At 44.1% G+C, this 26,330-nt stretch overlaps 2 protein-coding genes across 3 annotated transcripts in view; both read right to left on the bottom strand.

Annotated features, from left to right (window-relative positions):
- The window catches only part of TTC4 (tetratricopeptide repeat domain 4), a 29,942-nt gene extending 13,805 nt beyond the window's left edge, over positions 1 to 16,137 (bottom strand). Inside the window, exons 1-6 of the mRNA XM_003921523.3 lie at positions 15,960 to 16,137; positions 14,963 to 15,080; positions 14,014 to 14,175; positions 9,735 to 9,812; positions 8,120 to 8,244; positions 1,838 to 1,924 (exon numbers count right to left, since the gene is read on the bottom strand). Coding sequence (XP_003921572.1) covers positions 1,838 to 1,924; positions 8,120 to 8,244; positions 9,735 to 9,812; positions 14,014 to 14,175; positions 14,963 to 15,080; positions 15,960 to 16,070 — 681 coding nt within the window. The 5' untranslated portion in view covers positions 16,071 to 16,137. The remainder of the gene's footprint in view (positions 1 to 1,837; positions 1,925 to 8,119; positions 8,245 to 9,734; positions 9,813 to 14,013; positions 14,176 to 14,962; positions 15,081 to 15,959) is intronic.
- A 4,655-nt stretch (positions 16,138 to 20,792) lies between these two features.
- Positions 20,793 to 26,330, bottom strand: part of MROH7 (maestro heat like repeat family member 7) — a 66,921-nt gene continuing 61,383 nt past the window's right edge. Inside the window, exons 20-23 of one of the 2 annotated variants that reach the window (XM_003921520.3) lie at positions 25,774 to 25,896; positions 22,407 to 22,509; positions 21,967 to 22,029; positions 20,793 to 21,113 (exon numbers count right to left, since the gene is read on the bottom strand). In XM_003921520.3, the coding sequence (XP_003921569.1) occupies positions 20,872 to 21,113; positions 21,967 to 22,029; positions 22,407 to 22,509; positions 25,774 to 25,896 (531 nt within the window). In that variant the 3' untranslated portion in view covers positions 20,793 to 20,871. The remainder of the gene's footprint in view (positions 21,114 to 21,966; positions 22,030 to 22,406; positions 22,510 to 25,773; positions 25,897 to 26,330) is intronic. The other variant, XM_003921519.3, reaches the window with a different exon arrangement.

Raw genomic sequence — 26,330 nt, 5'->3', positions numbered from 1 at the left:
TGATATTCCCTAAATTGCAGGTTGGCAAACTTTTTCTTAAAGTATTAGATAAGAAATATTTTAAGAGTTCTGGACAATGGTCTCTGTCAAAATGAACTACCCAACTCTGCCACTGTAGTGTGAAAACAGCCATAAGAAGTACATAAACAAATAGGCAGGGCTGTGTTCCAATGGCTGCAGTTTGCTGACTCGTCCCTTAAGCCATTAGTAAAATACAGAATACATGGCTCATGCACTGTTAAGAGTAATTCCTATGTATGTTAAGTTTGAGATGAAGGATTACACTAAAGGAGAGAGAAAAAAAAAAAAAAGTATGTATGCAAATGTCTGGGTGTCTGGGCATCCTGTATTCTACATTTAAGAAAATGAACAAATCCCTCACTGTGAATGAGAATTAGATGGAAAATCTGCAGTATTTTGATCTGTTTACTGTGATAATACATGTAAACAGATTGTTGTGGGGAGAGAATAGTGGAGTACATTTTAGCAGTGTTAAGTTTCTTACAGAACATAAATGGGTGCATACCTTAACTGAACAAATAATAAAACAAAAGGCCTCTCCCACAGTCTCCCAATAGATATTCTCTCTCCTTGCTTGTGAAGACCAAACAAGGTCAAACAGGTGACTTCCTAGGTAACAAGCTTAAAGCAAGATTTGGGTCAGAGTACATATATTTCAAAATACAGGAAAGAGAACGGAGGTTAGGATTTTGTTGTTGCTGTTATTATAGGAGCAACATCCTAAAATGTCAGGCTTTCTCAAGATGCAATATAATGCAGTGATTAAGAGCAAGAACCTGGCTCTAACAAGCTAACTGTGTAAGGTTTCTTCACCTCTCTGAAACTATTTCATTATCCAGCAAAACAGGAGCAAGATAACCTATCTCAGAAGGCCATTGTGAAGGTTGAATAACACACAACCCGAAGCAGGTATTCAGTACAGTAGTGTCCCCTTATCCACGGTTTCGCTTTCTGCAGTTTCAGTTACCAGTGGTCAACCATGGTCTGAAACAATTAAACAAAAATTTCAGAAATAAACAACCTGTAAGTTTTAAATTATGCACTGTTCTGAGTAGCATATGATGAAATCACAGGCTCTGCTCCTTTGTCCAGTGCATCCATGCTGTTGATGATACCTGTTAGTGAGTTACTACCTGACTCAATGATCAGATTCACTGACACAGTATCACAGTGCCTGTATTAAGTAACACTCGTTTTACTTATTAAGGACCCCAAAGCACAAAGAGTACGGATGCTGGCAATTCAGATATGCCAAATAGAAGCTATAAAGTACCTCCTTTAAGTAAAAAGGTGATCCTCAATTAAAAAAAAAAATTGTATGCTGAGATTGCTGAGATCTACGGTAAAAGCAATCTTCTGTGAAATTATGAAGAAGGAAAAAGAAATTCATGCTAGTTTTGCTGTTGTACCTCAAACTGCAAAAATTATGGCCACAGTATGTGACAAGTGCTTTAGCTGAGATGGACAAGGCATTATGTTTGTGGGTGAAAGACACAAACAGAAATGTATTCTGACTGATGGCAATCAGGTTCGGTACTATTTGAGATTTCAGGCATCCATTGTGGATCTTGGAACACATGTGCCTCAGATAAGCGGAGACAACTGTACATGTCACTGAGACCAACACGTGCACACAAGTAAGAGAGCTGAGTGAACTGGGGTGACCTGACAGACTCCTCTGTCACACTGCTTTACCACAGTAGAAGGAACATGAACAATTTCCTTCAGGTAAAGCATCCTAAGAAAGGTTCCCAACAAGCTCCACAGGATTAGTGAATTTAGCAGGACCCTAAAAACCTAAGGTTTGAGAACTCACCTTGATGGCCTGGAGTAAAGCCTCATTCTGATTCCTCTCCTTCTTTTCTTTCAAGTTGGCTTTCCTCACATCCCTCTGTTCAATTCGCTAAAAAGTGAAATTTACATGCATCAGCTTTAGAGACCTGAGTTCCTCTTCCATTGCCCCCAGCCTCCTCCTAAATTATCATCTCTGGTCTCTATCCAAGCCAAGCTCCTGTGTTAAGTAACACCAGTGGCCAGATTCAGTTCAACAAACATTTACAAAGTACATGCTGGCAGAAGTTTAAATCTACTTCCTGTACCCAAGGAACTCATAGTCTACTGAGAGGTTGAGGGGTACAGACAAATGAAGAGCCAAGTATAACAGGTAGATTACGTACTACTCTGGTGGCGTGAACCGAATGCTATGAAACACAGCCTGGGTGATAGAGACCCTGTCTCTATAGGTTTTTTTAAAAAAAAATTATCACCACCTGGTGGGTATGAAATGGTATCTTACTGTGGTTTTGATTTGCATTTCCTAATTATTAATGATGTTGAGCATCTTTTCATGTGCTTTTTGGCCGTTTGTGTGTCTTTGGAGAAGAGTCTATTCACATCCTTTGCTCATTTAAAAAACTGAGTTTCCTGTCTTATTACAAGTTGTTTATATATTGTAGATAAAAGTCCCTTATGACTTATGACTTACAAATATTTTCTTCCGGCCGGGCGCGGTGGCTCAAGCCTGTAATCCCAGCACTTTGGGAGGCCGAGGCGGGCGGATCATGAGGCCAAGAGATCGAGACCATCCTGGTCAACATGGTGAAACCCCGTCTCTACTAAAAATACAAAAAATTAGCTGGGCATGGTGGGGTGTGCCTGTAATCCCAGCTACTCAGGAGGCTGAGGCAGGAGAATTGCCTGAACCCAGGAGGCGGAGGTTGCCATGAGCCGAGATCGCGCCATTGCACTCCAACCTCGGTAACAAGAGCGAAACTCTGTCTCAAAAAAAAAAAAAAAAAAAAAAAAAAAAAACAAATATTTTCTTCCATTCTGTGGGCTGTCTTTTCACCTTTTTTTTTTTTTTTAGGTAGAGACAAGGTCTCATTTTGTTCATTTTGTTGCCCAGGCTGGTCTTGAATTCCTGGCCTCAAGTGATCCTCCTGCCTTGGCCTCCTAAAATGCTAGGATTACAGGTGCAAGTCACTATACCCAGCCCCTTTTCACTTTTTTCTTCACATTTATCTTAACTCAAGCTTTTCACTTTTTTGATGGTATCCTTTGAAGCACAAAGTTTGACTTCTAATGAAGTCCAATCGATCTACTTTTCCTTTTGTTGCTTGTGCTTTGTTTCATATCCAAGTTCATGAAGCATTATATCTATGTTTTAAGAGTTGTATAGCCTCAGCTCTTACATTTAGGTATTAGATCCTTTTTGGGTAACTTTTTATATAGCGTGAGGTAAGTTTCCAGCTTAATTCTTCCACATGTGAATATCCAGTTGTGCCACCATCACTTGTCGAAAAGATTATCTCCCTATTGAATGGTCTTGGCATACTTGTTGAAAATAAATTCCCCATAAATAGGGGTTTATTTCTGAGCTCTCAATTTTATTACATTCAGTTATATGTCTATTCTTATGCTAGTACCACAATGCCTTGATTACTGTAGCTCTGTGGTATGTTTTGAAATTGGGAAGTGTAAGTTTTCCAATTCTGTTTCTTTTGTCTCTCATGATTGTTGGTTATTCAGAGTCCCTTGAATTTCTATATGAATATTATGGTCAGCCTGTCCATTTCTGCAGAGAAGTCAATTGGACTTTTGATACAGATTGCATTGAAATTAGCCAGATGTGGCATTACATGCCTATAGTCCCAGTTGCTTGAGAGACTGAGGCAGGAGGGCTGCTTGAGCCCAGGACTTTTGAGGTTGCAGTGAGCCATGACCATGCCACTGCACTCCAGCCTGGACAACAGAGAAGATCATGTCTCAAAAAAAAAAAAAAAAACACTAAATTGATATACTAATTTTGGTAGTGTTGCCATCTAACAATATTAAGATCTGATCTATGAACATGGAATGTCTTCCTATTTACTTAGGTCTTTAATTTCTTTCAACAATGTTTTTTGTATTTTCAGAGTATAAGTTTTAGCTACTTTTGTTAAATGTATTCCTAAGTATTTTTTGATGTTATTAAAAATTGAATTGTTTAATTTCATTTTCAGAGCATTGATTAAAAGTCTATAGAATACAAATGATTTTTGTGTATTGATGTTGTTTCCAACAAGCTTGCTAAACTTGTTTATTAGTTCCAATAGTTTTTTAGTGGCTCCCTTAGGATTTTCTATATACAAGGTCATGTTGCCTGCATATAGATGGTTTTACTACTACTTCTCTTCCACTCTTTCATTTTTGAAGAATAGGTTTGCTAGATATAGAATTCTTAGAGTCTATTTCTTTTAACACTTTGAATATGTCATTTACCTGCCTTTTAGCCTTCATGGCTTCTGATGAAAAAGCTGTTAATTTTCTTTAGGATTTTCTGTACATGAAGCATCATTTTTCTCTTGCTGCTTGTAAGGTTCTTTGTTTTTCAACAGTTTCATTATAATGTGTTTAAGTGTAGATTACTTTAAGTTTATCCCACTTGTAGTTTGTGAAACTTTTGGATGTATCCTTCACTGTTTTTCATCAAATTTGGGACGTTTCTGGCCAATATTTCCCCAAGTATTCTTTTGCCCATTTCTCTCTCTCCTCTCCTTCCAGGACCCTCGTTATGCCTTTGTTGGTATGCTTGATGGCATCGTACAAGTCTCTCTTCATCCTTATTCTTTTTTCATTCTGTTCTTCAGACTGGATAATCTCAACCAATACATGTTAAGTGTCATGATTATTACTGCCTGCTCAAATGTGCTGTTGAGCCCCTCCAGTGAATTTTTCATTTTAGTTATTGTACTTTTCAACTAAAGAAAATCTGTTAGGTTCTTTTTAGTAATTTCTCTTTGTTGATATTCTTTATTTGGAAAGACATCATTCTCATTCTTCTTTTTAGTTCTTTAGACACTATTTCCTTTCATTCTGAAAAGATATTTAAATTAGCTGGTTTAAAGTTTTTGTCCAGTAAGTCCCATTCTAGCCTTCCTCTACCTAATGACTAGACAGAGATTTCTCTAAACATCTAGATCAAATAAGTCTTTCAATCTTTGTCAAGAGCCTTCGTGTATATGCTGAAGCACACTTTTAGCATTCACCCAAGCAGTTTACAATTCTGCCTTAGCCTTCACTTCCTGCTTCCAGAGACTCTGAGAGCTTAGGGTCTACTCAGGTCTTTCCTGAGCATGAGTATAGCCCTGGGCACATATGTGACCACCTAGATCCCCCTGAAGCTTTCAAAGCCCCTACAGAATTTCATTCCCTAGTTTTTCTTTTTAAGCTTTATGATACGCCTATTGTTTGCTCCAAGTGCTATCCACTGCTTCAGGTTCTGCACTCTTTAACAATTGCCTCTAATTGTTTTTGACAAATTCTCTCCCACCTTTTCATTCCCCCTACTTTCTGTCCCTATGTAAAAAAGCTTTTCATACTGGGTATGCTCCAAGTCAGGTCATATAAAAATAGCCCTGTGAGCAGGGTCTTCCAGGGATCCACTAGATGGTCAAATCATGACAGTTCTCTGGGAACAAGGCTTTGAAAGAGCTCTAACCCTGTTCTGCCTCCTCTGGTGGCTTCAGGCTGCTCATTCTCACCATGACTGTGGGCTGCTGGCTTTCAAGGCTACTGTGGAACTGGGGAGGAGGAGATAATAGAGCAAGATAAAATGCCACAAAGGGCCAGACATGGTGGCTCATGCCTGTAATCCTGGCATTTTGGGGGCCAAAGCAGGAGGATGACCCAAGGTCAGGAGTTTACGATCAGCCAGGCCAACATGGTGAAATATCAACTCTCCTAAAAATATAAAAATCAGCTAGGTGTGATGGCACATACTTGTAATCCCAGCTTCTCAGGAGGCTGAGGCAGGAGAATCGCTTGAACCCAGGAGGCAGAGGTTGCAGTGAGCCAAGATCGTGCCACTGCACTCCAGCTAGGGCAACAGAGTGAGACTCTGTCTCAAAAAAACAATAAAAACGATAAAAATAAAATAAAATAAATAAATAAAATGCTACGAAGCTTGCTATTCTTACTGAGGTTCTATCATTTTTCTTGAATAAACATGCCCCAGATTGCTGCAAACTACTGGTTCATTTCCAGTCTTAGGAAAGTTGATTCTGACCATTTTTGCCAGTTTCCTCATTGATTTTATGGAAGAGAAAATTTTTGAAGGTCTTTAGTCCACCACTGTGTCTGACATTACCCATCTCTATTTTTTAAATACTGGTTTTATTAATTACTGAGAGAGTTGATATTTCTACCTATTTGTGGATTTATCTCTTCCTTCTTTGGTTGTCAAGTTTTGTGTCATGCATTTTGAAGCTGTTACTAGGTGCTACACATTTAGAATTGTTAAATATTCTTATAAGCTGGTCCTTTTATCATTAAAAAAATCCTTCAATGGCTGGGCACAGCAGCTCATGCCTGTAATCCCAGCACTTGGAAAACTAAGGCAGGAGGACTGTTGAGCCTGAGAGTTTGAGACCAGTCTGGGCAACATAGTGAAACCCCGTCTCTACAAATTTTACAAATTGAAAAAATAAAAAATTAGCCTGGTATGGTGGTGCACGACTATAGGTCAAGCTACTCAGGAGGTTGAGGTAGGAGGATCAGTTGAGCTCAGGAGGTCAAGGCTGCAGTAAGCCATGATCATGTCACTGCACTCCAGCCTGGGCAATAGAGCAAGACTCTACCTCAAGAAAAAAAAGAAACAAAGCTTCACTTCATCTCTGGTAATACTTGCTACCTAGAAGTCTATTCTGTCTGATATTAATAGAGCCACAAGTCTGTTGGCTACATATGCCAAGCATATAGGAATCCAGAATCAATCTGTACTCAGACACAGGGGAATAATGTAGCTATTCAGCAAGCAGTGTCACCTAGACTTAATTATCAGGCTTCTGGCCCTTGAAATCTCCCTCTTTAATTGTGACTGTCCCCAGTAATCCTCTAGACATTCATTCCTGTATGTGCCACTTTCAGAAATTCTAGCCACACCCAATTACCCGGGCTCAGAATTGTCATTGAGCCATCTGGGTCCATAGAGATCTACCTTTTCTACCATTTCATATGACCAGAATGACCTCTGGTCATTGCTAATATGTGACATTTCTGGCATATAATAGCTAAAGTGATGATAAAAACAGTAATAATAGCAGAATATCATCACTACCCAAAATAATATCCAACATTTAAATAGCACTTACTCTGTATATGTTCCAGGTGCTATTTAAAAAACATTACTTATGTTAAACTATCTAAACTATATAATAGCTCTATAAGGTAGTAAGTATTTTAATTCTCCTTTTACTAGTGAGGTAGCTAACGTACAAGGAGATCAGGAAGTTGTCCAAGTCGCACAACTGTCGTGAAGGGAATCTTCAAATTCAGGCAGTGGCTCCAGAGTCTAAGCTCTTGGCCACTGTGCAATATTTCCTTACATGCCTGTTAATAGAAAGCCAGAACTAGTCTTAAGGTCTCTGAATTCCTGGCTTAGATCTGTCTTCATTGTTCATACTACGTAATGGGAGTATATAATATATATTGAGAGTCTTTAGCTGGCCCCAAACATGTGACATTGTTATGTGACTGTATATAGTAATGGTATCTAATTTTGCCCTGGATAAGACATATCCCCATGCAGATTGATGGGAATACATTCTGAAAAATGTACAATCATTGTTGTACAGGAATCACAGAATATACTTATACAAACTGAGATGGTATATCCTGCTACATATCTAGATTATATGGTACAGCCTATTGCACCCAGGCTACAAACCTATATAGCACATAACTACTCTGAATACTGTAGGCAACTGTAACACAATGTTAAGTATCAGTGTAGCTAAACACATCTAAACACAGAAAAAGTACAGTTATAATAGGACATTATCATCTTATGGGACCACTGTAACATGTGCAGTGTTCCATCACTGAATGAAACACTGTTACATGGCACATGACTATACTAAGCTATACACACCATCTATCCTTGCTTACCTCTATATCACACTATAACTGTTTGTCTGTTTACTCGTCTGTGTCCTCCACAGAGTTCCAAGAGTAGGGACTAGTTTTGGGTTTTGATTTTTAAAAGTTTACAATGATTTGAAAGACACAATCTTGGGAATGCTAATTAGCAATACTAATCCGGCTGTTGACAGTCACCAACCTTCAGCTTATCTGCTTTAGCCCTCATTTCCAGAAGCTTCTTCTCTGTGGCATCTATCTGCAGTCCCTCATCACACCAGTTCACGGCCTCAGCAAAGTGTTTCAGTTCCAGATGGCATAAGGCACCTGCAGAACCCAGAACCCTTAGCATCCAAGAACAATATGCACAGAAAAAGCCTGCTTTGAGCAAGATCTCCCACCCCCACCAACTATCAGCCAGCCCCCTGGAGGCAAAATGGAGGATAATGCCCTTATATTGCAGTCCCCAGACAAAGAAGAATATTTTTTGTATCCTAGATCAGAAAAATCCCTAAGGTCCATTTAGTTCAAAACTGCTGTACATCTCCCTGGTATTAAGGGCTCTTAAAGTAGGAAAAGCTATAACTTGTGGCAAAGAGAACAGACTTTTTGAAACCAGATACATCAAGGCTAGAAATCTGGCTGTGTTATATACCAGCTAGACCTTAGACAAAGGACCAAGCATATGCAAGCTTTAGGTTCATCCGCAAACAAGAAGATTAAAGTCCATCCCAGATTATTTTTTAAATGGAGGGAGACAGCAGAATTTGCTTCATCTACTCATCAAGGCAGTGGCAAGGCCAAAGACAATAGGTCTCTCCTAATTTTGTTCTTTATGGCTACCAGTTTAAGCTGCCTTTCCCCCATCATAAAAAAACTTTAAATGTTATCATGTACATCTTTCTCCAGTTAGCCTCTTTAGGTTTTCCACAGAATTTCAAAATATAGGAATTGTAAGGGCTTAGATGTCAACAGAATCTAACCTTATCTTCCAGAGATGAACAAATTGATATTCAAAGTGGTGTCTTGCTAAGGTCACATTGTAAATTAAACCAACAACTGAACCAAGGATTACAAACTTCCAGCCTGAGGCAAATTCCACAGAACTACCTAGATTCAATTTATCAGCAAATCTTTGTTCAGTACCTTCTTTTCCTACAGCTGAGGGACATGGATCTGCCTACTGCCCTTAACCATGAACATTTAAAAAGGCATAATTTTGATAAAGCATTTTAAGCGGGTCCATGGGGATGCAGGGAAGATTAAAATGTGATGAATAAATTAAAGTTTGCAAAGCACCTATGAGCTTCTCAAAGAAAAGGTGAAGTATAAAAGTAATAAAAGCACTATTATTACATAGAAAGGTCAGACTACAAGAGAAAACATTATCTGGGAACATCTCAGCACCAGCGTGATCAGCAAAGGTCCCATAACTTATCTTTTAATTAACATTAACATGGCATTTAAAACCTTGCCTTTCAATCAGCTAATTTGAAAAAAAAAAAAAAATCAGAATGTGGCTTTTGTAACTGCTTTGTTTTAATTAATTTTATTATGTATTAATTTAAAATGAGGGGTTTCTATTTCTCTACAAATTCTTAAAACATAAAGGGTTAAGTCATTCTCTGAGGAATTCTCTTAAAAGTGGCATGTTGCTGTTGATAAAGAACAGGAACTGAATGCCCAGACTCCAAAAATAAGATGACTTTATTAGTATCCTAGCACCTTCATATCAAAGCTTTAAATGTCAACTTTTTGGTGCAGTGAGTGCTAGCTTTTCCATAATGACAATCATACTGCAGTTCTACAAGACTTACCTCTTATTATTGCTTTGAGGTGGCAGGGTTTTAGCTTTCTGGCAGCCGTCACATCATTGAGAGCAGAACGAAAATTGCCTAACAAAACACCGTTTAGTAAGAGAGAAGTTTTGAGATCAAAATTTTATATGTAGTGACAAAGGCACTCTTGTACAATCTTGAAGAAATACAAATGACAGCAACTGTTTTTAGAAAAAATATAGTTGTACTCATCATGAACCTCAGAAATAACTATAACATCAGGCAATCTACAGAATTGTAAATGGCTAGTAAGCACATGAAAAGATGTTCAACATCACTAATGATTAGGAAATTAAAATTAGAAATTGGTAAAAGTTAGACAAATAGTAACTAGTATTGGAGAAGATGTGGAAAGGGGCACTCTTAGGATAAATTAGAAAGCAAATTAGCATGTACTTTGTACATACACTTTGACCCAACAATTTTCTTTTGGAAAATTATCAAAAATACTTGAACAAGGGCCGGGTGCGGTGGCTCACGCCTGTAATCCCAGCACTTTCGGAGGCCGAGGCAGGTGGATCACGAGGTCTAGAGATCGAGACCATCCTGGTCAACATGGTGAGACCCCGTCTCTACTAAAAACACAAAAAATTAGCTGGGCATGGTGGCGCATGCCTGTAATCCCAGCTACTCAGGAGGCTGAGGCAGGAGAATTGCCTGAACCCAGGAGGCGGAGGTTGCGGTGAGCCGAGATCGCGCCATTGCACTCCAGCCTGGGTAACAAGAGCGAAACTCCGTCTCAAAAAAAAAAAAAAAAAAAAAAATACTTGAACAAATATGCAAGAATAAATGTAAAAGCATGCTAACTACAGCATCACTTTAAGTGTGAAAAGCTGGGAGATAACCCAAATATCCTCAATTGGTTAATGATTACATAAATTATGGTAAATCCATACTATTGAATATTATGTAGCCATTAAAAAGAGTGAGATAGATCCTCATGTAACAGACATGGTAGGATGTCTGTTCTATACTGTTTAACTGGTGGTTCTATGAGTTAGAAGAAGTCTATTTTTTTAAAAAAAACAAACCTAACTAAATATATAGACACATACACATATATCTGTAAGTGCATTTAAAAAAAAAAAAAAGATATGTAATCATACACATATCAGTTGTCCAAACTAGGAAGCCATGAGGTATACTTTAACATTCTGGAGTATACTGTGATTATTACTTAATGGTTTAGGTATGTACCTAAATCTCTAGTCCAGGGGTCAGCAAAATATTTTGTAAAGGGCCAGATAAATATTTTAGGTTTTGCAGGCCACATGTGGCCTATTGCATGTTCTTTGTTTTATTACAATTATTGAAAAATGTAAGAAACATCTGGGGAAGTGGCTCACTCCTGAAATCCCAGCACTATGGGAGACAGAGGTGAGAGGATTGCTTAAGACCAGGAGTTCAAGACCAGCCTGAGCAACACAGCAAAACTCTTTCTACAAAAAAAAAAAATTTAAAAATTAGCTGGGCATGGTGGTACATGCCTATAGTCCTAGCTACTCAGGAGGCAGAAGTGGGAGAAATGCTTGAGCCCAGGAGTTTAAGACTGCACTGAGCTATGATCATGCCACTGCACTACAGCCTGAACAGAGTAAGACCCTGTCGCTTAAAAAAAAAAAGATAGATATGGAACATTTTTAGTTCACAGCAAGCCAAGGGGCCAGAGGTGGACTCTGAGTCACAGTTTGCCAAATCCTGCTGTAGCCTAATAAATAATCTAAATCATTTGGTTTTGTTTTCTGAGACGGAGTTTCACTCTTGTTACCCAGGCTAGAGTGCAATGGCGCGATCTCGGCTCACCGCAACCTCCGCCTCCTGGGTTCAGGCAATTCTCCTGCCTCAGCCTCCCAAGTAGCTGGGACTATAGGCGTATGCCACCATGCCCAGCTAATTTTTGTATTTTTAGTAGAGACACGGTTTCACCATGTTGACCAGGATGGTCTCGATCTCTTGACCTCATGATCTACCCGCTTCGGCCTCCCGAAGTGCTGGGATTATAGGCATGAGCCACTGTGCCCGACCAATAATCAAAATTATTAGAAAAATATTATGACTTTATTTGTTTTTACATTATTTATAAAAACCAAAAAACAGCCTATATACTCAACAATAGTAGACTAATAAAGCAAACGGTATAAATAGTGGCATATCCATATGATGCAACTTTAGCTATTAAAATAACATTTATAAATGACTTTTGATGACAGGTGAAATTGCTTGTTATAAAATTAAGTGAAAAAACTGAATACGAAACTGGAAGAACAGCAGGATCTCAACCATGGAAAAATGCACATGAAAGTGATCCAAGGACTTTTAGTTAAAGGAGGCAGATTGAACACATATATTTAACTCAATCCCCAGTCTCCCGCCCATAAAGAGAAAGAAAATGAGAAGAACACAGAACATACTCGGAAAACTGGAAAACCAAGGGATAAGTAACAGATCCATCAGGCTTAAGAAAACTAAATTCTAAACCAGCAGAGGGAAACCCCAAAAGCTACCAAGCTGTACTGCAGAAACTACCAAGTACTCGGGACTCAGGAACTGACGGCACCAGGTACCTCTGCAGGGGAGGTGAAGGTGGGTTGAAAATCTACTTAAGAAGCAGTCAGATTCCCATGTTCCTTACCCCTCTGCTGCACCAGTGACCTAGTCCCCACTCCTCCCCTATTCCTCCACGTGGAAGACTAGAGGTGTGCCCTAGTAGACAATAAAACAGTGGCTGTCTGGTGATTCGGTAAAAGAAATACTAAATATTGAGCCCTTAGTCCTCTTCTCCTACTTGGTTCCCAAAGTACCAGCAGCCAGGATTTCCAAAAAGAGAAAAAAGAGAGTAAAAAAGAAAAAAGAGACAGATCAAAGAATTCAAGACAATTTCCTAGAAACATGAGTTTCCAGACTGAAAAGGTCCACTGAGTACCCAACACAAGGCACAATAGTACAAAATTTCAGCCCACCAGCCCCGCGGTCCTAGGTCCTCTCTAAACTCTGTGATAACAAACAGGGGTCTAGGCTGGGTGCAGTGGCTCATGCCTGTAATACCAGCACTTTGGAAGACCGAGGCAAGTGGACTGCTTGAGCTCAGGAGTTCGAGGCCAGCCTGGGCAACACAGCGAGATCTCTGTCTCAATTTAAAAAATAAATTATTAAAAAAACAAAAAACACAGGTCTAACATAACCAAGACTACTCACCAGCAATACTACTTAAATAATAATCATTTCCCAAATTGACAACTACAGAACCCTGCATCATGTTAGTGTTACCTGAAGAGGAGATTTAAAATTTGAGAAACCCAGGGTGAATTTCTCTTTTTGCAGGCTATCATAGCGTCTTTAACATGTTAATGTATACTGTAAATCTCTAAGAAGGAGCATTTTCCAAACCTCCTCGCCCTCCTGGATGGAGTGGCTCACGCCTGTAATCCCAATACTTTGGGAGGCTGACGCAGATGGATCACTTGAGCCTGTGTTCTAGACCAGCCCGGGCAACATGGCAAAACCCTGTCTCTACAAAAAAATGTAATAAAGTAAAAAATATGAATAAATAAATACAAGAGTTAAAATTCCTCATCCAAGCAACTTTTTAGAAACAGGGTCTCACTGTCCGGTGGCGTGATTATGGCTCCCTGCAGCCTTGAGCGATTCTCCTGCCTCAGCCTCCTGAGTTAGCTAGGCACCACCATACCTAGCTAACTTTTTTGTAGAGACAGGGTCTCACTATGTTGCCCAGGTTGATCTTGAACTCCTGGCCTCAGCCTCCCAAAGTGCTGGGATTATAGGTGTCAGCCACTGCACTCAACCAAAAATATTTTTACCTCAAAGGTCCCATAGAACGCTCTGAGATATTCTCCCCTAGATTAAAACAGCTTCTCTCACCTAAAGATCTCTACTCCCTTAATCCTGCTAGTATCCTTGAGAAGAAGATAAACAGAAAAACACATTTTTTGAGAGAGAAGTCCTCGGGCTCAAAAATCTCAGAACATACTGACTCATACTTCAAAACACCTTACTAGAGTGACCAAGTCACTTTTTGGATTCAGATACAGTAGTAAGAATTATACAATCCATCCTGTTTCTCTTTTCATGACAACTTGGAAGAACAGAGCTCAATCAGAGTAAATTACTCAAGCCAAGTCTAGGTTTCTGTGATAAATAGCCCCTCATCCTCTGATGCTCTCAAACCTCCACTAACCATCAAAATGGCTTTTATCATAAGTTTCTTCTTCAGAAAGCACTTAATAATGAAATAAATTACCCAGATAGTACTGTGCTGCTGCCCGGTTGGTATAAAGGACAGCATTCAAATCAAGATCTGCACATTTCTTCTTTAATCCTTCAGTGTAGGAAATCACAGCTTTCTTGTAGTCTTTTTCTTTAAAGTAATCATTGCCTTCATCTTTATAGGTCTTGGCCTGTTCTGCAAACAAGAGGAAAAATAATCACTATTCCACACTTTTTAAAAGGCTCCTTTTCCACACTTTTTAAAAGGCTCATTAAAAATAGATTCTAAATCATGCAATAATGTACTATACGATACACCAAAATGAAGAAACCAATAGGGAAAGGAAATTCAACGTTATGATAAAAATGGGTATCAACGTGGACAAAGTCACACAAATTTAATGCTAATTCCAAATATCTTACAAGGTAGATTACTAAGTGCTTTCCGCGAAAAAAGAAGCATAAAGGAAAAATGTACACTCATCCTAGCTATTGAAAAAAAGAATTTTTTTAAATCACTGAAGAAATCAGTGAGGGGCAGGGGGATTGATTATACTTCTGCTTTTGCTTATGCTGTTTATTCTGTGGAGTGCAAATTCCCCTCCTCACCCTAGTAAAAGCCTACAAAATTACAGAGTCAGCTCAAATTTCCTATCCACTGTGAATCCACTCCTGCCCCTTAAAGTCTTCCAACAGGACCCATTACAGCTGTAGTATAACACTTACATGTTGACATTTATAGCACATGTTTGTCTTGATTCTTTAAGACAATGGGCTTCTCACTGATCCTGACCTTGGAGGGTGGAACTGTGTCTTATTCATCCCTGTATCCCCAATCCCTACCACTTAGTAGGTATACAAAGAAGTCTGTTGCAATGAATAGTAACAAGTTAGATCAGGCTAACTACTTCTTGTTAATCAGTCAGAACCCTTCTAACCCACACTTTATTTCTACAAAGCAAATATTAGTCACGTTAAGATACCTTCTAGAGAACGATCTTCATCAAAAATAATTGACTGGAGACAAGCCAAGTCAGGATTCTCCCTGGGGTCAATTTCTGATGGTGCTTTCTTCATAAATAGGGGGACCTTTTCAAATTCCTGGAAATGGTTAAAAATGAACTACATGAAAAAGCTTTGCTACTGAATAGATCCAATTCCATGACTCAAAGTTTTTTCACTCATCATAATTTTCAAATCATCACAGTTAGCTGTATCCATTCAGGCCTCTGCTTCCCTTCTGTAAAATGGCAGTGGGGTGTAATGATCTCCAATGATTGTTTTAGCTCTCACATTATACAAGAACGGCAGGAATTACCATTAATTAAGCGCCCTAAAGTTCTTGGCAGTTTACCAACTGTGTCTCGTTTCATCTTTGCTATTGGTGCTATAGTTCGGGCAATTTTACAGATGAGGAAACAGGCTCAGAGAAGTAAAGTAACTGATCCATATCAGAGCCAGTAAGTGTGGTTCTTAAACGTACTGACAGCTTAAGAAGCAACTCAAAACCTCGAGACCGATTTTCTTTTCTTTTCTTTTTTTTTTTTTTTTTGAGACGGAGTTTCGCTCTTGTTACCCAGGCTGGAGTGCAATGGCCCGATCTCGGCTCACCGCAACCTCCGCCTCCTGGGTTCAGGCAATTCTCCTGCCTCAGCCTCCTGAGTAGCTGGGATTACAGGCACATGCCACTATGCCCAGCTAATTTTTTGTATTTTTAGTAGAGACAGGGTTTCACCATGTTGACCAGGATGGTCTCGATCTCTTGACCTCGTGACCCACCCGCCTCGGCCTCCCAAAGTGCTGGGATTACAGGCTTGAGCCACCGCGCCCAGCGGAGGCCGATTTTCAATACCCAACTAGAAATCAGCCATCCGCTGGCAGCGCGAGGGATCTGGGATTGAGAGAGGCGCCCCCAAGCCCGGGTTCCCACGAGTCCTGACGACGCCCCTACACACGTGCGAAGACCCCAGGACCGCCCACCTCCTCCCACTGGTCCTCATGAAAGCCGCCACGGTAAGGCTGGCTCTGGAACTTGTCCAGGAACGAGTCCATGACGTCGTCTGAGGTGGGGTCCTGCTCAGGTTGCTCCATAGCTGATCCCCTGCCCTCCAGCCCAAGTCCCAGCGCCGTGAAGCGAGGAGCTCCTTCCGGCGGTGCAAGTTCCCTTCCCTCAGTCCTCCCGGCGGCGCAGGCCCGCGCGCCTTGGGTTCCGCCGGCCTGGGGGCGTGGCCGGGCGTGGCCGAGACCGATACGCTCCTCCCCCGGCCCGCGGCCTCGGCGGTGCCTGGCCGAGCCCCGCCCGAATGCTTTTGGGGTAAGCCCCAATGATTGCGTAAGCTCGGATCCCCGTAGCTCCTGTCTCACTTCATTCATTTGTTCGTCTGTCAGTCAACACAGACTTAGCTCCTTCTGCGCTTCCGGCCTTTTCTAGAGGCTGGCTGTACAGTGGTGGGTAGAGCAGATGCAATCCCTGCCCTCTAGGAATTGCTAAGGCAGCGGGGAGGAAAGGACAACAAATGGATGAGATGTAAGGGTTTGTCAGGGGTAGCAAGAACTATTGGGGAAAAGTTTTAAACAGGGCGGGCAGGCATTCTGCCAGAGGCCTGGGAATGACCAGGAAGGGTCTGGGAAAGGCATTCCCATGGAAGGAACAGAGAACAGGCCGGAGCCCTGATTCAGGAGGGTCTTCCGTGCTTGGGGAACAGCAAGGAGGCCAGTGGGGCCGATGCAGAGCGAGAAAGGGGACGAGGAGATGATGAGGTGGGAGGATAAAAGGGCTGTGCTGTGAGGATTTGGCTATTTCCTAAGAGTGGGATGGGACCTTTTGGAGAGTTTTGAGGAAAGGAGAGACTGATCAGGCCTCTGTCTCTGAACTTAGCCACACCTAGCCCCCACAGCTTAGATGGAAACAGGGTCTGCAGTCCAGGTGCTGCAGGCCTGGCGAGGGAGCCGCTGTGGCTTCCCGCAGCCCCTGCTGGCCAGCAAATGGCTGCAGATCCCTGCACCGCGCCTACAGCCTTGGGGAGCTCCTAGCTTGGTCTGGAACGAAAAGCAGACAGGAAGCACACCAATCTCACTGGCATTGGGTCACAGGTCTGCTCAGTGAAGGCACAGAGGGGTGGGATTCAAGGGGAGGCAGAGCTGAGATCAGAGCTGAGGAAGGTCTCTGCAGATGGATAGAGGACTGGGCATTTTAGGCAGTGGGAGCTCATATGTGGAGAGAGGCATGGAGGTGTGCACCTGCCCACCATGCTGCATACTACAAGTGTTCCAGAGGTATGGCCAGTAGGTGGGTAGGGGCCAGAAGGCCTGCCTGCCTTACTAGCCTTGGTCCTGCAGGATAGTGAGCCACTGAAAAGACCTAAGAGGAGCAAGGGCTGTGAGCACATTTGTCTTAGGAAGGCCTGGGCTGCCAGGTGAGGCATTGATGGAGTGAGGTTGGTTAAGAGATTGACAAGGAGGATGCTGGTAAGAGACCAAGGGAAAGGAGAGATCTGAAGCCCAGCAGTGGAGCTGGCAGAATGGCCATTCTTTGATATGGGCATAGAGACAGCAGGGCTAAGGATGATGCCTGGAGACCATGAGCCTTCCAGTGCTGAGACTTTATATTTTCCCTTCTGAGTCTCCCACACCCAGCAGAACACCTGGTCCTAGGGCTCTCTTTTCTCCAAATTCTAACCTCCTTTTCTGCACTTCCTCCTCCAGCCCTGCTCCCTAACCCCGGTTCCCTCCCTTATTCTCCTCTTCATCATCTTTTCCTTTACTGAGTGCAGAGCCTACAAAGTCTTTTTGATTTCTTTTTTTTTTTCCCCGTTTGATTTCTGTAAGAACGTGAGGTACGAACCCATTTTATAGGTAACAATAGTGGAAGCTAACAAAAAGGAAGTGACTTACCCAGCACACTCTGCACCTTCCTACTCAAAACTACTTAGGGGCCTTGGCCAATAACTGAGCCGATCAGCCTCTGCTGATCGTAAACGGCAAACATTTATTTCTCACAGTTGTGGATGCTGGGAAGTCCAGGATCAAGGGCTGGCAGATTCGGTGTCTGGTGAGGGCCTGTTTTCTGGTTCATAGATGCCATCTTTTCACAGTGTCTTCCCATGGTGCAAGCGCTCTGAAGGCTCTTTTATAAGGGCACTAATCCCATTCGCTAATCCCTAATCCTCTCTCAAAGGCCCCCCACCTCCTAATTTCACCACTTCGGGAGTTTGGATTTCATATGAATTCAAGAGGACACAGTATTCAGACCACAGCAGCAGCCACCTGCCCTGTGGGTATCTCCACTGGCTTCCTGCACAGTCCCTCAAACTTACTATGCCCAGCTTGAACTCATCCCCTTTCCCCACAGCCTGCTCCTGGTGCTGGATTCACCACTCAGTGTGGGCTCCATTGGCTCAGTCATCCACCCAGAAATCTAGGTGCCAAACTCAGTGCCTTCCTCTCCCTTCTCCGGTCTGTCAACCACTAGGTTCTGCAATCCCCTTCCTCCATCTCCTGCAGGGCTGACCACCCTCTCCATTTTGTTCTGCAGGGGATGGCCACTGTTGTCCCAGCAGTTTCTGCTGACAGTACTCTTGTCCACCCTGCCACCCAGCCCTCTCACTCCACGACATAGTGAGCTTCTTCTGCTTCCTTTTTAATTTATTCCCTTTTATCCCCTAAAGCCCTGCTCCTTACCCTAATCAATCATTCTAGCATCTTTTATTAGCATTTTTATTTTGTTTGTTTTATAGAGATGGGGGTCTCACTATGTTGCCCATGCTAGTCTCAAACTCCTGGCCTCAAGTGATCCTCCCACCTCAGCCTCCCAAAGTGTTGGGATTACAGGTGTGAGTCACCACACCTGGCCTCTAGTGTGTTCACTGTGTCTTCTTAGTTTCTATGTATTCTTACAAAATGTAAATGCTTTTGTACATTCTTTTTTTTTCTTTTTTCTTTCCTTTTTTTTTTTTTTTTTTTTTTGAGATAGAGTTTGATTCTTGATGCCCAGGCAGGAGTGCAATGCACAATCTTGGCTCACTGCCACCTTCACCTCCTGGGTTCAAGCTATTCTCCTGCCCCAGCCTCCCAAGTAGCTGGGATTACAGGCATGCGCCACCACACCCAGCTAATTTTGTATTTTTAGTAGAGACAGGGTTTCACCATGTTGGTCAAGCTGGTCTTGAACTCCTGACTCAGGTGATCCACCCACAGCAGCCTCCCAAAAGGCCGCGATTACAGGAGTGAGCCACTGCACCATGAGTGGAACTATGTATCCATGAGTGGAACTGCTCAGTCATGGGTATGCATGAACTTAATAAGACTGAAGTGACTGAATAATGACAGATCCCTACAGATTCCAGAAGAGCTGCACCAATCTACCATCCCATCAGCAGTGCCTGAGGGTTTCTGCATCCCCAGGAGGAGGCGCCTTCTAAAACAGGCATCTGCCTACATCTGTCCCCTGCTTAGCATCCCGCAGTGCCTTCCCACTCCTCTCTGGATGAAGTCTCCCTCCTTAACACAGTCTCTAAGGCTTCCGTAGCTCTAGCCTGAACTCCTCGCCCCTGTGTCTCTGGGCTCTGTGCACTACAGGTCTGTAGTTTTTCCTTGGTCCTGTGTGTCCTGCTCCCTTCCATACATGCTCTTTCCAAACCCCCTGCAGGGGAGTTTCTTCCCTGGGAAGCCTTATCTAACTCCCTGCTCATCTATATATCTCCTCTGGATGCCCCATGCTGACCTGCTGTGCTGTTGGTGTCTTTATATGTTTCTGACACTTCCATTAGACCAAGTTTCTCGACCGTGGCGCTTTCGACAATTGGGATGGGGAACTCCTTGTTGAAGGACTGTCCTGAGCATAGGAGGATGTTTAGCAGCATCCCTGGCCACTACCCATCAGATGATAAGAGCACACCTACCAGCCCCCACAAGTTGTAACAGCCAGAAATGTCTCCAGACATTGTTAAATATTACCTGAGGATCAAAATCATCCCTGGCTGAGAACCACTGCATCAGCCTATGAACTGCTAGGGCCTGACCTGGTGCTGGGTCTTGTTCATGTGTGTATCATGGCACCCAGAGTGGGCTGGCCCAGGTTAGGTGCTCAGTAAATGCTGTGAGAATCTGTGGTGGCCCCTTACTGGGCAAAGGCCCAAGGGCAGGACTCAGATTCAGGGTTTGGGGATATGCATGATGTCGTGGGGGCTGTGGCTGTCTCTTCTTTCTCTTTTTTTCCTATCCCCAAAGGCCACCTAAAACATCATCTCCTGGCCGGGCGCGGTGGCTCAAGCCTGTAATCACAGCACTTTGGGAGGCCGAGGCGGGTGGATCACGAGGTCAAGAGATCGAGACCATCCTGGTCAACATGGTGAAACCCCGTCTCTACTAAAAATACAGAAAATTAGCTGGGCATGGTGGCGCGTGCCTGTAATCCCAGCTACTCAGGAGGCTGAGGCAGGAGAATTGCCTGAGCCCAGGAGGCGGAGGTTGCGGTGAGCCGAGATCGCGCCATTGCACTCCAGCCTGGGTAACAAGAGCGAAACTCTGTCTCAAAAAAAAAAATAAATAATAAAAAAAAAAAAAACATCATCTCCTTTTGTTCTTATAATGTGGAGCAGGGGAAACTGAGACATCCAGCAGACTTACTGTATAGCCTTGGGGGAGCCACTTCACCCCTCTGGGCCTCTGCTTCCTCACGTATACAATGTGGGCAAAACAGCCTACATGGGTCAATAGGTATTGACTGAGCCTACAGTCACCTCTCAAAGACTGTCACACCAAGTGATGGCTGCTCCAGAGCCTGGGGATGTCCCAAGAGGAAACCATCAGGACAGAGAGTAAACCACATAACATTTATAGGGAGCACGGCTGGGGCTCAACCGCCCTGAGGAGGGCTGGGGGCTTAGGGATGTCACTGCTTCAAGGACATCTTCCAGGAGCCCAGTGCCTGCATGATCCAGGAGCGCCGCTGGTGGGAAGTGGGTAGGTTCTCACAGCTGGGGCTCCAACGGTGCGTGGTGGCCGGGTCACACACCCCCGAGTCCCCGTGCAGCAGCCAGGAGTTCCGCCAGCAGCTGGCCAAGAGGTGGTCCTGAGCCTGAGCCGCATAGATGCACACTGATGCTTCTGGGTCATGTCTCAAGTTTTCCAGAGCTGCGTCATAGGGAAGGGAGATGCCTCCTGTTAAGACCTACGTGGGTCTCATACCTAATCCTTCTCATCTCCATGCCTTGGCTTAGGCACCCTCTGCTCGGCATCCCCTCATCTCACTTTCCTCCAGCCCCTCAAATTATTCACATTTTTCAGAGCCCGAATCAAAACTTGCCTCTTCCAGAAAGTCTTCCTGGACTGTCCCAACCTACCTTAATGCTTTCATCAGATTCCATAGTTACAAAATGAGTCAGTTCCCACTTAAGAGTCTGAACTATTCACTCTGCACTAAATGGCTTTTGGTCTCGCTTTTGAGCCTCATTTCCTTAATGAGATTGTGAGCTCCCCTAGGGTGGGGCTGTTGTTCTGCCTCTTGGTAGCCTGGTGGTACTTAATGCTATACTCACCCTGAATTAAAAACTAGTAAAATCGGCTGGGCGCAGTGGCTCATGCCTGTAATCCCAGCACTTTGGGACAGAGGCAGGCAGGTCACTTGAGGTCAGGTATTCAAGACCAGCCTGGCCAACATGGTGAAACCCCGTCGCTACCGAAAATACAAAAATTACCTGGGTGCAATGGTGTGTGCCTGTAGTGTACCAGCTACTTGGGAGACTGAGGCAGGAGAATCACTTGAATCCAGGAGGCAGAGTTTACAGTGAGCCGAGATCATGCCACTGTACTCCAGCCTGGGTGACAGTGAGACTCCGTCTCAAAACAAACAAAACACTAGTACAAGTGAACTGAGTTCAAGACTCTTGTCTTGGAACATCTCCCTTCCCTTTCCCTGTTACCCGCTGTGATCCTACTCACTCTCTCACAGTCCCCTGAAATCTCACCAATGCAGGGCATGACTTACCAGCTTTCACTTCATTCAGACGATCTTCTGTCATTATGCTCTCCATGCAGGGGACCAGGGACCCTTGAGCATAATCCAAGAAGTGAGTGCATTTGTCTTCTGACTTCAACCCCACCCCAACTTATCCTTGGACCAGAGCCCCTCAGAGAAGCTTTTCCCATTATCCTTCAGCCCCACACGTAAGAACATGAAACTTCATCTGGACCCTGGGACTGATTCCCCAAGAGGAGTCCTGGGAAGGATGGCTGGTCCAGAGGGCAGGATGGCACCAGGATAGGGGAAGACCATTCTAATTTGCACCATGGCTGCCCACTGACCAAGCCTTGCACCCAAAGGGAGGCATCCACCCAGGTGCTGGAAGGGCTGGCAGCCTGGGAAGAAACAAACTGGAGAGCAGGCAGAGCCCTGGCAGCAGGATGACTTATGCCAGGGCAGGTTACCTATGAACATGACTGAGCACTTCCGGAGGGAGGCCCGTGAGTTCTTGGCATACTCCAGGCTCTGGCTGAGGAATACGAAGGCACTGTCTTGGTGGGTGTTCACCTAGGACAAAGAGAAACCCCAAAAGTCCTGGGCCCTTGGAGGAACTAATTGCCCATCCACCCTTCTTGAAGCAAGGAATGGTGACCCTTGCCCCCTGCCTCCTAAACACATCTGCTCCCTCAGCATGAGCCCCCCAGAGGCCAAGGCTTATCTCTTTTTAGCTGATTACAACAATCACGACGATGATCTTCCTGCCTTGGGTGTCTCCTCTTCCAATTCATCCCCCTGCTGCAGCCAGAGGGAAAGTTCTAAAATGCAAATCCAGCCAGAGATGGGAATGGACGTGGCACATGAGGGACACAGGTAAGGAGACAGGTTGACCAGGGTGAAGGATTCAAGGTATAGAGCAATGGGGATAAATTGGAGAATTAGGGGCTCTTAAAAGCCAGACAGAAATAGGGCTTACTTGTGCATTAGGAAACAGGAAGGCAACATTTATTCATTCTTAATAGGACAGTGAGAAAGGCATGTCTTGGGTAAGATAGTTTGGCAGTGGTAGTCAGGATGGGTTTGACAGGTAGAAAGTGGGAGACAGTTGTCCAGCTAAGGAGCTGTTGGGGGAGATGATGAGAAATCTGATCTGATCACTCTCCTGTTGATGACCTATGTATATCAAGATCTAAGCTCCTGGGCCTGTCATGCAAAGCTTCATGATCATGTTCTGGGTCTGACCTTCCTTCCAAGTCTCAGCTCCTTCCACTGACTCCACCTCTCGTGTCCACCATGCTGCACTCCAAGGACATGGCCAGCTATCCCCAGATCTGCATCTTCTACAAGAAATTGAAGTGCCCTTCCCACTCTTCTTCACCTCATAAATTCCCTCATCCTTTGAGCCTCAGTTCAGATGCCACCTCCTCCCTGAAGCCTTCCACAGCCCTTAGACAGAGGTCCATCCCCCCACCCTTGATGCTTCTAGCAGATCTTGCTCATGACACCTATGACACTGTGTTGTAATTATTTATACTTATCTCCCTTCACTGTATCTGGAGCTCCCCCAAGAGAAGGGGCCGTTTCACTCAGCTCAGAGTCTCAGCACCCTGGACAGGGCCTGGCTTGCAGCAGGTGCCCAAAAAAATGCCAGATAAATGAACAAATGGATGAATAGGTTACCAGCACCTTCTTAAAGCTAAGCCTGGAGGTTGACCTTTAAATGAACAAAGCTCTTGATGGCCTGAAGAGCAAAGAACAAACTGAAGACCTAGAGGGGTTTAATGTAGAGGTCACAAGCTGGCAGCCACGGGGCCACAGTAACTTGCAGAGCAATGATGCGCACAGTGTTTAACATGAGCTATGTTGAGGGCTAATTTATGTCTTAGAAAAATGTAGATTTCTGGACAGGTGTGGTGGCTCACGCCTGTAATCCCAGCACTTTGGGAGGCCAAGGCATGTGGATCACCCACCTGAGGTCACGAGTTTGAGACCACCGGTCTGGCCAACATGGCAAAACTCTGTCTCTACTAAAAATACAAAAAAATTAGCTGCATGTGGTGGTGCCTCGGGAGGCTGAGGCAGGAGAATCACTTGAACCCGGAAGGCAGAGGTTGCAGTGAGCCAAGATCACACCACTGCACTCCATCCTGAGTAACACAGTGAGACTCCATCTCAAGAAAAAAAAAAAGGGTTTCTAGCTTTTCTCATGGAAACAGAGGACCTGGCAAGAGAGGGGCCTGCACGGTGAGCTTGAGCTCTCACCCCTACCTTCACCGGGGCCTGGGCTCCAGGTTGCTCAAGGACTCTACCACTTCCGCTCCGCTCACAGCTATCTGCCTGGTCACTGGCCACTGTCAGCATCTGAATTCATGGCCAAGCACTTCCTCTAGACCTCTTTTTTCCACTGGAATGTGATGGTAATATCATTAGACCCTCAATTGCAGATGCTTTGAGCATTACTGATAACGGTGGTGGCCAAGAGCTTTTCTCAGTCCAGTGACAGTCTGTGACTTTGTATATTTATGTTAGATTGATATGGGGAGTGATGGACTCCTCACTTAGATGTCCCTTCACATGGGAGGCATTTATTCCTCCAGCTCTGAGCGGAGAACTGCCTGCCCCAAAGTCAAGCCCTTCCCAGGGTGACTGGCATCCAGTGACAGGGGAACACAGGAGTGTAAAGACCTGACCCCCGGGCCAAATTTGGGGATCTCATGGCAGTGTTGGCTGAGACTTCTGCTGAAGCTACATTGCAAGTTGACTTTTCCCTTCGATACTCCCGTTCCTTCTCCTCCCTTCCATGGGTATGGGCCCCAGGGATATGCTTACCCCCTCGTATGCTTACTGCTGCTCACCACAACAGGGAAGTAGATTGAGACTGCGGGCAAAGCTTCCCAAATGTCATGTGGAGGACTAGGCTGGATCCTGCAGAGCTGTGCTTCACTGTGTCTCTCTCTCTCTCTCTCTCTCTCTCTCTGTGTGTGTGTGTGTGTGTGTGTGTGTGTGTGTGTTGGTTAAATAAGTTTGGGAAGCCATTATATAAACAACCATGAACACATTTCCTCAGCACCAAACATCTCAGAGCCTTTAATGAGCGGGTGTCATTGTGAATCCCCAAGAGGAAGATGACAGTGCAGTATTTCCCAAACTTACTTGTCTTCAAACTTCTTTTCCTCCCTCTGGGGCATATTTTATAAGACTGGTGTTACAGGGAATACACTCTGGGAACTGATGTTGTGGAAAAGGAGCCGGTGTAGCCCTTGGGGCAGGGATATAATACAGGCAGACTTGTGTTTTAACAAGACCATTCTGGTGGCCTGAGTGGGAAATGGATTGGAGGGGATGATGTTAAAGGCTGGGAGACCCCTTGGGTGGCTGGACCAATAGCCCAACAAAGGGGTGTTGGTGACCTGAATTAAGGGCAGTGACAGAGGCGGGGTGGGAGAGAAAAGCAGATTCCAAGATACTTGGGTTATTTAAGATTGATCAAATGTGGAGGGTGAGGGAGATAAAGGAGTTCAAGATGATTCTAGGTTTCTGCCTGGGATATCTAGCGGGAAAAAGAGAAATTGAAAGGAAAAGGCGCAGGCTCAAAAGAGACAAACTGAGCTTGAAGTGCCGGTGATTATCGTGGTAGGTGTGCAGGAAGCCACTGAACAGGGGACACTAGAAGTCGGGAGACAAGCCAGAGGTGGAGATGAACACTCCAGAGCCAACAGCTTGTAGTTGGTCATGGAAACAGGGTGCTGGTGGAAAAAGAGAGAAGAGAGAGACACAGAGTTCCCCACCTCCAACACGCTTGTAAGCAACCACCGTACTCCCTGGAGCACTCACAAGGTACTTGCAAATTTTGGCCACGGTCTGTGGCTGGTTGTCCCAGGGCTTCCGGCTGTACGCTCTTTTTGGCAACTCCCAAGCCATGAAGCAAGAACAGCGGAACAGGGTCTTCACACATTTCTGGGAACCAGCAGGAAGAAAGTATCAGAACTGTGGACAGCCGGACTGTGGTCCAGAAAAAGGGATTTTGAAAAATCAGTTTCTATTTGAAATTGTACGAGTGGGCCGGGCGCGGTGGCTCACGCCTGTAATCCCAGCACTTTGGGAGGCCGAGGCGGGTGGATCATGAGGTCAAGAGATCGAGACCATCCTGGTCAACATGGTGAAACCCCGTCTCTACTAAAAATACAAAAATTAGCTGGGCATGGTGGCGCACACCTGTAGTCCCAGCTACTAGGGAGGCTGAGGCAGGAGAATTGCCTGAACCCAGGAGGCGGAGGTTGCGGTGAGCCGAGATCGTGTCATTGCACTCCAGCCTGGGTAACGAGAGCGAAACTCCGTCTCAAAAAAAAAAAAAAAAAAAAAAAAAAGAAATTGTACGAGTGAAGCTGACC

The sequence above is a fragment of the Saimiri boliviensis genome, chromosome 11 (genome assembly GCF_048565385.1).
Source record: "Saimiri boliviensis isolate mSaiBol1 chromosome 11, mSaiBol1.pri, whole genome shotgun sequence".
NCBI lineage: Eukaryota > Metazoa > Chordata > Mammalia > Primates > Cebidae > Saimiri > Saimiri boliviensis.
The sequence above is the reverse complement of the archived record's forward strand: the minus strand, read 5'-3'. Positions and strand labels throughout refer to the sequence as shown.